We start from the raw sequence: 13,114 nt of genomic DNA on the forward strand, positions 1-13,114 counted from the left end.
AAGGGTGGCATAAAACTTGTTGCACTCTTGTCGGATGAACCCCCACCTCTTCGCGATCAATACGTCGCCACGGTTGCTCTCAAACTTGTAGAGCGGGAACTTCCTACGTTCATGGAAGTATGTATGGACCCTTGCCCAGAACGTTGATCCTTTTTGCTCGGCACCGGTCTTGGGGTCTTGTCCAATTTCCTTCCAACCTCCGCAAATCAAGTTCTTCATCCCTGGTTTATGCTCCCATCCTTTTCGTCTAATTTGTACACTGGCTTGTTGAGAGAGCTCATCGCGAAGCAATGATCCCCCCTCTATGTCCACATCATCTTCTTCCTCCTGGGCGTAGGTGTCTTATTGCCATTGGTCGTCTTGGCCGTCAATGTCTTCTTGGTTGTCGTGGTCGTTCATTTCTTCTTGGCCTTGCGTGAAGTGATTGCGGTCGTCTAGGCTTTGAGCCTTGTCGGCAGCGTAGTCTTAGCCAACCTTGGAAATGATGTTCTCCATGAAATCACTGTACTAGGCCGGGTCATCATGTGTTGGAGATATGCCCTAGAGGCAATCATGTATGATGATATTTCCTATGTGTTTATGAATAAAGATAGTCCTTGGACATTATCAATGATGTGTATTAGCAAGTACGTGACTTGTTTGTGGGACTATGCATTATATGATGAACGTCCTAAAAGGTCCCTAGTCGAAAGGGCTATGTGGACGCGCAGCCGACTAGACTAGCATATGACACGGTCGATGGCTTGGTCTCACTAGCCATGGAGCATTGGATGCTAACCGGATAATATGGACTCGGAAGGATTTGGTCGGATTCGACGTAGTCGGATCCGAGTTGAGATAAGGTCCAAGTCGGTCAGACCCAACTATGAGACGTAGCGATATGTCATCTGTGAGTCTTTAGTACAGCATAGTTCTATGTCCTAAGACCTGAGCTGGCACATGTACTCGGGATGGTGACAGACTTGCTTTGGGCCAACCAAACGCTACTCCGTGACTGGGTAGTTACAAAGGTGGGGTTTGGACTTGTCCAGACCCATGCTGCGAAGACATGGTCGAGTAAGAAGGGATTTGCCCCTCCGATCAGGAGAGATATACTCTGGGCCCCTCGTGTGATCCGACCAAGATAATCATGGCCATGCGATTAGGATTATGAGATAATCCGGTTTGTGGTCGACATCACTGGAACGAGAAAGAGGTCGGGCTAGCACAAGGATGACAGACTCGCCTTGAGCCCGACAATATATATTGTGTGGCAAAGGGAACAGATGTGTGATGTACGAGTTCGCCTAACCAGCTTCATCGAACACTTGGAGTCGGCACGCTTTGCTAGAGGCCCCTACCGACCAGCTGAGTCGGATGTGATATGACTCGCGACCAAGTGACCGAGAACCTAAGGGGCCGCGCGCTTAAGGGAAGGAACCTATGAGGCCCGGTCCGACTCCACGAGTCAGAAGTGATCCTACTCGGACTTGAATCCAGGCCGAACAGATTTTGGGCTTTAGGGTCCGTCCGAGGCCCAAGTATTGAGCCCACGACGGACGCCTATATAAAGTGGGGGTGCGGCACACTCATGAGATTGATCGCTTCGGCGCTGTCATCAGGGTTTGCATGTGTTGCGAATAGCCACCTCCACTCGACCGACGACTGTGTGATCGGACCTAGCAGTCCGCCGCATGGTGTTCCTCCTGCACACGCGGATACCGTTAGAGTCGGTGCACTTGCGCCGCTCCGGCGAACCTGCACGTGGGAACTGACGACCGGCTGTTCGAGGGAGATCGGACGAGGAGGAGACGCGCTGCCCCAACTCTTCTTCCGCTACACGGCACTGCGTGTTTAGTGGTAACGACCTGTGATCCATCTCCCATAACATGTTATTGGTTGTTCTGCGCGTAGGAAAATTTTAATTTGCAGTCGACGCACCCTACCGTAGAACCCAACATCATGTGTCGTCGTCGGGCTGGCGTATCGTCGAACAGGTTGTGGGCGTCGGGAAGATTGCCCATAGGGATCTCCAGCGACCGCTTCCTTTGCGTCCTGTTGGACATCTGGTAGGTCACAGGTGTGGTGTTGAGGTCGATGACCGTGTGCACGGGGATGGCCAGTGCGATCACACTCACTTTCGGCGAGGTGGAGAAGCGAGATGCGCCTGGGTCGTGTAGGGAGGGACCCGTGCGTCTGCGGCGTTGTGGAGGTGCACGACGACTCCGAACGTGGCAGGCGGGTAGCCAAGGAGCATGTGCTCGCCGCAGCCATGGCGGCAGCAAGAATGGGCGACTCGTCACAACGGAACCCTAGTATGAGGAGGGCCTGCTACGTGGCCTTGGCAATGAGGGCCTCGTTCTCTAGAACGATGGCCTGCTGTTGCACGGGGGCGACAACTTTTTGCTTTGCCTCACCCAGCCCTCTTCAGCATCTCTTCCGGCGTGTGCACTATCTTGAACTTCTTCGAATGAGGCGACCGACGAAAAAGTCAGGATAAATGTGTCACCGACAAACGGGTCAGAGAAAGAATAAAGATGGACATCGCACGTTCACACCATGTCCGCAATCACGCAAACTCGGCCCAAGTTTAGGCCGGAAATGAGTCGTCGGCGGACAAAAAGGACAACTACCAAGAAAAGGAGCGCATTTCACCTCTCCCCCAATCTCAATCCTGCGCCCCCCCCCCCCCCCCCCCCCCCCCCCAATCTTCAGTAATCCACCACCGTGCTCCCTCCCCACATCCGCCACTTTGTCGCCCTCGGCGTTTCCGCCGCGCTCGTGGAGGAATTTGGGAATTGAGGATCCTCTGTTTCGTTGTTTTAGAAGACGACGCGGAGGCCGGGTTTTTCTTTTTGGGGCAATGGAGGTCGATGAGTCCTCGCCGTCGTCGCTGCTGTCCTCGCCCTCTTCTCTTTCCTCTGACTCCATTGACCTCAATTTCCTGCCGTTCCTGAGGAGGGAGCCCAAGTCGGAGCCGGCTTCTCCTGAGCATGGCCCTCTGCCGCCACCGCTGCCGCTGCCACCGCAGGCCACGGCGGTGGCGTTCGCGGCACCGACAACGCCTGACCTGTCTTCGCCTGAGGTCCTGACGCCTCTGCAGTCGCTGCCACCAAACCCCGACGAGGACGCGCTCTTCGCGGAGTACTGCCGATTGGCGAGCCTCTACCTGTTATCAGCGGGGGCCGGGGCGATCGTGCCAGCGCCGACGCCTGAGGCCGCGGCGCCGGCGGCAGTGCAGCCTGGATCGGGGTCCGCGGCGAAGAAGCGCCGGCCGCGGTCGTCAGAGTTGGTACGGGTGTCCTCACTTAGCGTGCGGGATCAGATCTATTTTCGTGATTTGGTGCGCCGGGCGCGCATCACCTTCGAGTCGCTCCGCGGCCTGCTGCTGAAGGACGACGAGCGCGCGGAGGCGCTCGGTCTTGCGGGCGTCATCGGGCTTGGCTCAGTGGACCGGCGTCGCGTGCGCGCCGACCTGCGGGCTGCGGCGCTCATGGCCGACCGAGACCTGTGGCTCAACCGCGACCGCCGCATAGTGGGGCCGATACCTGGGATTGCTGTCGGCGATGCCTTCTTCTTCCGCATGGAGCTATGTGTGCTGGGCCTCCATGGCCAGGTGCAGGCCGGGATTGATTATCTCTCAGCAGGGCAATCTGCCTCAGGCGAGCCTATAGCCACATCTATTATTGTCTCTGGTGGGTATGAAGATGATGATGATCGTGGTGATGTACTCGTGTACACCGGCCATGGTGGCCGAGACCCCAACCTGCACAAGCATTGCGTCGACCAGAAGCTTGAGGGCGGCAATCTTGCCCTCGAGCGCAGCATGGCCTATGGTATTGAAATTCGTGTAATCCGTGCTGTCAAGTCTAAGCGCAGTCCTGTTGGAAAGGTCTACTTCTACGACGGCCTCTACAAGGTTGTTGACTACTGGCTCGACCGCGGGAAAGCAGGCTTTGGTGTTTACAAGTATAAAATGATTCGCATTGAAGGGCAGGAGCCCATGGGATCTGTGAATTATCGCGCAGCTGAACATCTTAAGGTGGATGCACTATCTATGCGACCAACTGGATACCTGAGCTTTGATATTTCCATGGGTCGAGAGATTATGCCAGTTGCACTATATAATGATGTCGATGATGATAGGGACCCACTCTTATTTGAGTACCTGGCACGGCCAATATTCCCATCTTCTGCAGTTCAAGGGAAGTTTGCTGTGGGTGGTGGTGGGTGTGGGTGCATCGAGAATTGCTCAATTGGATGTTATTGTGCAGAAAGGAATGGGGGTGAGTTTGCATATGATAAAGCTGGTGTTCTTCTAAGGGGCAAACCACTGCTGTATGAGTGTGGTCCATATTGCCAATGCCCACCTAGCTGCCCCAACAGGGTTAGTCAGAAGGGGCTTAAGAATAGGCTTGAGGTGTTCCGGTCAAGGGAAACTGGGTGGGGTGTTCGGTCTCTGGATCTCATTAAGTCTGGCACGTTCATCTGTGAGTTTAGTGGGATTGTGCTTACTCATCAGCAGTCAGAGATAGTGGCAGCCAGTGGTGATTGTTTGGTGCATCCGAACAGGTTCCCTTCAAGGTGGTTAGATTGGGGTGATATCTCTGATGTATATCCTGAGTATGTCGCTCCGAACCATCCTGCCACTACAGACTTGAACTTTTCGATTGATGTCTCAAGGGCAAGGAATGTGGCTTGTTATTTCAGCCATAGTTGCAGTCCAAATGTATTTATTCAGTTTGTGCTGTTTGACCACTACAACGTGTCTTATCCCCACCTCATGATCTTTGCCCTGGAGAACATTCCGCCCTTGAGGGAGCTAAGCATTGACTATGGAATGATTGATGAATGGGTTGGAAAGTTAACTATGTAGTCAGTATCCACTGGAAGGCAAATTCTTCTTTCGTTTTCCTTTGTGTAACATTTTCGTAATGCTTCTCTTGGGATAGTCAAGGAGATTGCTGCTAGAAGTTACTCTGCTGGTAATATTCCCAACCCTTGCTGTAATTTTGTAGTCTTGAGCTTTACATGGTTGTATTTCAAAGTCGTTTTTTTATGTCATTCATCACCATTATATGTGGCTTATCTTATGCCTGTGTGACCTGTTCGATTTTCTCTGTTTCTTAACTTCCTTTGCGGTTTGTTCTGCTCCCACCAAGGATCATAAATCTGTTACATGTGTTATTTCTAGAATCACGAGGTATCTGGCTTATGTATGGTCAAGCCTGTTTAGTTTTCTTCCTAACAATTGCCCATCAAGCTAGCAATATTTCATAAGCAACACATATTATACAAGAGATTGATGAGCATGATAAACAGTTTAATTGAATAGCTGAGCCGCCATATGGAAAATTCAGTATTTCTGTTGCTGTTCAAGAGAGTGCTTGTTAAGAGATTCAGTTGCCATGGTTCCTTGAGCAAGATTAACATTGACATGGATTATTCTTGACACATTCAAGTTATTTGTGTTGGGACACCTAAATTAACCTTTATACTACCTTTCTATTTAGGAGATGGCAACAATATATATATAAAGTATATCACTAATCATTTCAAGTTATTTGTGTTGGGACACCTAAATTAACCTTTATACTACCTTTCTATTTAGGAGATGGCAACAATATATATAAAGTACATCACTAATCATTTGAAGAGTTTATTCTTGATTGGAACAGAACTGTTATAGTTTATAAGATGCTTTGTACAGATAGACAAGTGGAAGAAATTGTGCATAGTTCTAGTATACTAAGGCTGTATCTATTACATTACATATACTACTCCCCCAGTACTAAATCTGCGACAATTAATATGAAGGAGGGGCTAGTACCTAACTCCCTTTGTTGATTTATTCACTTACATCAGTGGCGACCCACTGGAAATTTTATGCTTATTTTCTGAGTGATGGCCATATTATTCACTACATTCGCCACAGCAACTGACATTGGCGGTTATTTACTCTATTCTTAGACGGCTAGGGACTAGGCTAATCCATTTAATACTTCAGGGCGTTGAGTAGACGCACCATTGAAGTTCAGCAGAGTATTGTGACTTTCCCTAACAACAACAAAGGGTTGAATTATGCTTCTATGCCAGTAACTAGAATACATTCAGCTACACGACTGGATTACATAAAAAATATCCAATGGTGAAATACTTGCTAGGTAGTATCTGTAGGCACCTTATAAAGTTTTTTCAAGATACATATTATACTCCCTCCTATCCATATTAATTGTCCCTGGTTTAGTACAACTTTGTACTTAAGATTGCCAGTAATCTACTTTCCACTATTTGGTATTTTGACTGTCATACAGTCTTGTCCTGAGCTCACTATTTACAATTCCACATTTCTTTCTGATGCTGAAGATGGTTTGTGCAGTGAATGGAAGGTTCTTCTAATATGACTTAGATGTGCAATACTTAGGGCACATCTAGGTGTGCTTTAGCAAAACTGTTATTATAATATTGCTTGCCTTCTCATGGCGTACATGGAGTTTGTGAGCTTGAGCTCACATGCACCATTTGCTGCAGTGAAATCCAAAAAATATATTAAAACAATTTAGAAAAGTCTGGTTGTTTTTTGGCAACAAACACTGATTTGTGTTTTGCATGTGGGCAAAAGAAAAGTTGATGCTCAGCACTATATAGTGTACACATAACTTTGAATAATGACAATTGGATGCAGTCGACCAGACAGTATCTGAGCGTTGATGATCGTTAGATATTTCCTTTACTACACCAGATTTTGCCACATATACTATCTAGAAGATTATATGTTTGGCCTTAAGCCCTATGGACATTTTTCACAAAAATTAAACACGCTTCTACTTTGTTCTAAACGGGATTGGTAATGGAGCCAGGTAGCAGTTTGATCGTGGTGTAATAGGAGCATTTACTTTTGTTTGTTTCATGCATGCAAAGGTATCAAGTTACAAAACTGTGTTTGGATGTGGTGTGTAATCAGATTACATCACAGAATCAAACTGGCACTAGTTTAAATATGACATCAGTGAGCACAATTTCCAAACCATCAATTTGACATAGAATTTTAAAAAGCATTTAACATGAATAAAACACAAATACATCACTACAAAATTAGGATTTAAACACACTTCAAATAAATAGAGTGCCAGAATTTAAGGACACTTGGGAGGTATAAATGAGGCCCTTGCAATCAGCTTGCAAACCAGAATTTATGGACACTTGGGAGGTATAAAACCACAGACACAAAATCGTAATTTACATCATTTTCCAAGTCAAGGCCCTTCGAAGCCAGCTCTTTTTTTTTTTGAAACAAGGCATAAGATTTGCCATTTTCATTAATTAAGGAGTTTAAGACAAAAGCCGTCAGACGGCAAAAAGGCAAAATTACAAGACTACTCTCGCGATATAAGTGCTCTCAGGTGTTTGGCTCCCGCCAGCGCCCAAAGATGAGCCTCCTCTTTGATCTTGGCAACCACAATGGTGACCGGTGAAGTCGTGTTGTGAAAGATTCTAGCATTCCGCTCCTTTCAAATTTCCCAGGTGAGCAGCATCATAATAGAGACTATTGCTTTCTTGATATGTCCTCCCGTGTTGATCGTCTTCAGCCACCAGTCATGCACAGTGCTTTCATGACGCCAAGCCAGCGACGAGTGGCTTTGCATGCCAAGCCAATCAACAACCTCGTTCCAAATACAAGCGGTGAATCTACACTGAAATAGAAGATGTGCGGGCGACTCCTGTGTTTGCTTGCATAGGGGGCAAATACCACAGTTTGGCCAGCCTCGTCGTTGTAGTCGGTCCGCTGTCCACACATGGTTTTGTATGACAAGCCAAGCAAAAAATTTGCATTTCGGCGGGGCCCAGCTCTTCCATATTGTGGATGAAGTTGGGCTGAGGACGTGGCCTGCAAACTGCACCATGTACATCGTAGCCGCTGAATATTCACCATTGAAAGTGAATTTCTAGGAGATAGAGTCCTTCCTATCAAGATTGAGATCAACATCATCAATCATCTCCCAAAGGGCCAAACTCCTGGATATGTGTCAGAGTCCTTGGCTAATGTCAATTTGTCGGATCCAGAAGTTACATCCAGAGCCTTGCCGACCAAACGCGCCTTCTTTTTAGATATCTTGAAAATCTCAGGCACAGCGTCCTTAGGCCGGAGGCCATTTAGCCAAGAGGATTCCCAGAAATTGGCCTTTTTGCCATCACCAATAGTCACAATTGTGGACACCGAGAAAAGATCTCTATCACTGTCGCTGCATGGCGTTTCCATTCCCGCCCAAGTTTTAGGAGGTCAGTCCATTCAAACCAGAGCCAGCGGAGGCGAAGGGCGGTCGCAAATTTCTCGATGTTAAGCACACCCAGGTCACCAAGGATCTTGGGCTTGCACCTAAGCTCCCAATTAACTTTACACTTTCCACCAGACACCTTATCACAACCAGCCCAAAGGTAAGCACGTCTCAAGCTATCGATCTTTTTTCCAAACTTCAGCAGGGAGCTCCAGTGGTGTGAGATGATAGATCGCAGTGGCCGTAAGGACCGCTTTGACCAAAACAGAGTGTCCGGGGGCAACAACATGCATAGCTGACCAAGGTGGAAGCTTGGCCGCAACTTTGTCCTCAAGGTACTGGAAGTGCACATGCTTGAGTCTCGTGACCGACAGGGGAGACCAAGATACCGTAAGGGAAAAGAGGTCCGAACCACTGGGAATGCCTGAAGGATGTCATCAAGGTCAATGTTGGCACAACGAATGGGCGCGACCAAGCTCTTGCCGCAGTTGGTGACAAGTCCAGTGACGCCCCCAAAGGCCAAAAGCGCTGAAGCTAGGAATTGGATATCTTCTTTGAAAGGAGCGACGAAGATGGCTGCATCGTCGGCATATAAGGAGGCCCGAATAGGGTTGCCACAGAGGGGATGTGCTACCTCTTGAGCACTGCGTTGGTTTTGTTGGGGAACGTAGTAATTTCAAAAAAAATCCTACGCACACGCAAGATCATGGTGATGCATAACAACGAGGGGAGAGTGTGATCTACGTACCCGTGTAGACCGACAGCGGAAGCGTTATATCAACGCAGTTGATGTAGTCGTACGTCTTCACGATCCGACCGATCCAAGCACCGAAACTAAGGCACCTCCGAGTTTCAGCACACGTTCAGCTCGATGACGATCCCCGAACTCCGATCCAGCAAAGTGTCGGGGAAGAGTTCCGTCAGCACGACGGCGTGGTGACGATCTTGATGTTCAACTGTCGCAGGGCTTCGCCTAAGCACCACTACAATATTATCGAGGATTATGATGGAAGGGGGCACCGCACACGGCTAAGAAAACGATCACGAGGATCAACTTGTGTGTCTAGGGGTGCCACCTGCCTCCGTATATAAAGAAGCCAAGGAGGGGTGCGGCCGGCCCTAGTAGGAGGCGCGCAGGAGGAGTCCTACTCCTACCGGGAGTAGGACTCCCCTCCCTTTCCTTGTCCAAGTAGGAGAGGGGGAAGGAAGGGAGAGAAGAGAGGAAGGAAGGGGGGGCGCCGCCCCTCCCTCCTTGTCCAATTCGGACTAGGGGGAGAGGGGGCGCGCGGCCTGCCCTGGCCGCCTCTCCTCTTCTCCACTTTAGGCCCATGAGGCCCATTAACCCCCCGGGGGGTTCCGGTAACCCCCCGGTACTCTGGTTTTATCCGAAACTTCCCCGGAACACTTCTGGTGTCCGAATATGGCCGTCCAATATATCAATCTTTATGTCTCGACCATTTCAAGACTCCTCGTTATGTCCGTGATCATATCCCGGACTCCGAACTAACTTCGGTACATCAAAACTCATAAACTCATAATATAACTGATCGAAACCTTAAGCGTGCGGACCCTACGGGTTCGAGAACAATGTAGACATGACCGAGACACGTCTCCGGTCAATAACCAATAGCGGAACCTGGATGCTCATATTGGCTCCCACATATTCTACGAAGATCTTTTATCGGTCAGACCGCATAACAACATACGTTGTTCCCTTTGTCATCGGTATGTTACTTGCCCGAGATTCGATCGTCGGTATCTCAATACCTAGTTCAATCTCGTTACCGGTAAGTCTCTTTACTCGTTTCGTAATACATCATCTCTCAACTAACTCATTAGTTGCAATGCTTGCAAGGCTTATGTGATGTGCATTACCGAGAGGGCCCAGAGATACCTCTCCGACGATCGGAGTGACAAATCCTAATCTCGAAACACGCCAACCCAACATGTACCTTTGGAGACACCTGTAGAGTACCTTTATAATCACCCAGTTACGTTGTGACATTTGGTAGCACACAAAGTGTTCCTCCGGCAAACGGGAGTTGCATAATCTCATAGTTGTAGGAACATGTATAAGTCATGAAGAAAGCAATAGCAACATACTAAACGATCGGGTGCTAAGCTAATGGAATGGGTCATGTCAATCATATCATTCTCCTAATGATGTGATCCCGTTAATCAAATAACAACACATGTCTATGGTTAGGAAACATAACCATCTTTGATTAACGAGCTGTCAAGTAGAGGCATACTAGTGACTTTTAGTTTGTCTATGTATTCACACAAGTATTATGTTTCCGGATAATACAATTCTAGCATGAATAATAAACATTTATCATGATATAAGGAAATATAATAATAACATTATTATTGCCTCTAGGGCATATTTCCTTCAGTCTCCCACTTGCACTAGAGTCAATAATCTAGATTACACAGTAATGATTCTAACACCCATGGAGCTTTGGTGCTGATCATGTTTTGCTCGTGGAAGAGGCTTAGTCAATGGGTCTGCAACATTCAGATCCGTATGTATCTTGCAAATCTCTATGTCTCCCACTTGGACTAGATCCTGGATGGAATTGAAGCGTCTCTTGATGTTCTTGGTTCTCTTATGAAATCTGGATTCCTTTACCAAGTCAATTGCACCAGTATTGTCACAAAAGATTTTCATTGGACCCGATGCACTAGGTATGACACCTAGATCGGATATGAACTCCTTCATCCAGACTCCTTCGTTTGCTGCTTCCGAAGCAGCTATGTACTCCGCTTCACATGTAGATCCCGCCACAACGCTTTGTTTAGAACTGCACCAAGTGACAGCTCCACCGTTTAATGTAAACACGTATCCGGTTTGCGATTTAGAATCGTCCGGATCAGTGTCAAAGCTTGCATCAACGTAACCATTTACAATGAGCTCTTTTTCACCTCCATATATGAGAAACATATCCTTAGTCCTTTTCAGGTATTTCAGGATGTTCTTGACCGCTGTCCAGTGATCCACTCCTGGATTACTTTGGTACCTCCCTGCTAGACTTATAGCAAGACACACATCAGGTCTGGTACACAACATTGCATACATGATAGAGCCTATGGCTGAAGTATAGGGAACATCTTTCATTTTCTCTCTATCTTCTGCATTGGTCGGGCATTGAGTCTTACTCAATTTCACACCTTGTAACACAAGCAAGAATCCTTTCTTTGCTTGATCCATTTTGAATTTTTTCAAAACTTTGTCAAGGTATGTGCTTTGTGAAAGTCCAATTAAGCGTCTTGATCTATCTCTATAGATCTTAATGCCTAATATGTAAGCAGCTTCACCGAGGTCTTTCATTGAAAAACTCTTATTCAAGTATCCTTTTATGCTATCCAGAAATTCTATATCATTTCTGATTAGTAATATGCCATCTACATATAATATCAGAAATGCTACAGAGCTCCCACTCACTTTCTTGTAAATACATGCTTCTCCAAAAGTCTATACAAAACCAAATGTTTTGATCACACTATCAAAGCATTTATTCCAACTCTGAGAGGCTTGCACCAGTCCATAAATGGATCGCTAGAGCTTGCACACTTTGTTAGCTCCCTTTGGATCGACAAAACCTTCCGGCTGCATCATATACAACTCTTCTTCGAGAAATCCATTCAAGAACGCAGTTTTGACATCCATCTGCCAAATCTCATAATCATAAAATGCGGCAATTGCTAACATGATTTGGACAGACTTAAGCATCGCTACGGGTGAGAAGGTCTCATCGTAGTCAATCCCTTGAACTTGTCGAAAACCTTTTGCGACAAGTCGAGCTTTGTAGACAGTAACATTACCGTCAGCGTCAGTCTTCTTCTTGAAGATCCATTTAATCTCAATGGCTTGCCGATCATCGGGCAAGTCAACCAAAGTCCACACTTTGTTCTCATACATGGATCCCATCTCAGATTTCATGGCCTCAAACCATTTCGCGGAATCTGGGCTCATCATCGCTTCCTCATAGTTCGTAGGTTCGTCATGGTCAAGTAACATGACCTCCAGAACAGGATTACTGTACCACTCTGGTGCAGATCTCACTCTGGTTTACCTACGAGGTTCGGTAGTAACTTGATCTGAAGTTACATGATCATCATCATTAGCTTCCTCACTAATTGGTGTAGTAGTCACAGGAACAGATTTCTGTGATGAACTACTTTCCAATAAGGGAGTAGGTACAGTTACCTCATCAAGTTCTACTTTCCTCCCACTCACTTCTTTCGAGAGAAACTCCTTCTCTAGAAAGGATCCATTCTTAGCAACGAATGTCTTGCCTTCGGATCTGTGATAGAAGGTGTACCCAACAGTCTCCTTTTGGTATCCTATGAAGACGCACTTCTCCGATTTGGGTTTGAGTTTATCAGGATGAAACTTTTTCATATAAGCATTGCAACCCCAAACTTTAAGAAACGACAACTTTGGTTTGTTGCCAAACCACAGTTCATACGGTGTCGTCTCAACGGATTTAGATGGTGCCCCTTTTTTTTAACATGAATGTAGCTGTCTCTAATGCATAACCCTAAAACTTTAGTGGTAAATCGGTAAGAAACATCATAGATCGTACCATATCAAGTAAAGTACGATTACGATGTTCGGACACACCATTACGCTGTGGTGTTCCGGGTGGCGTGAGTTGCGAAACTATTCCGCATTGTTTCAAATGTAGACCAAACTCGTAACTCAAATATTCTCCTCCATGATCAGATCGTAGAAACTTTATTTTCTTGTTACGATGATTTTCAACTTCACTCTGAAATTCTTTGAACTTTTCAAATGTTTCAGACTTATGTTTCATTAAGTAGATATACCCATATCTGCTTAAATCATCCGTGAA

At 46.8% G+C, this 13,114-nt stretch overlaps 1 protein-coding gene across 1 annotated transcript; it reads left to right on the plus strand.

Moving 5' to 3' along the window:
• The first annotated feature begins 2,683 nt into the window (after positions 1-2,683).
• Positions 2,684-5,072, plus strand: LOC125537226 (histone-lysine N-methyltransferase family member SUVH2). The gene has a single exon (XM_048700532.2). It carries the CDS (start codon positions 2,843-2,845, stop codon positions 4,853-4,855), a length of 2,013 nt encoding a protein of 670 aa, XP_048556489.1. The 5' UTR covers positions 2,684-2,842; the 3' UTR covers positions 4,856-5,072.
• Positions 5,073-13,114: the final 8,042 nt, after the last annotated feature.

This window comes from Triticum urartu, chromosome 2A (genome assembly GCF_056163025.1).
Source record: "Triticum urartu cultivar PI428250 chromosome 2A, HENAU_Tu73, whole genome shotgun sequence".
In the NCBI taxonomy this organism is placed as follows: Eukaryota; Viridiplantae; Streptophyta; class Magnoliopsida; order Poales; family Poaceae; genus Triticum; species Triticum urartu.

Coding starts and splice junctions, on each gene's coding strand:
- LOC125537226 (XM_048700532.2), top strand. CDS start 2,843: ATGGAGGTCGATGAGTCCTCGCCGTCGTCGCTGCTGTCCTCGCCCTCT.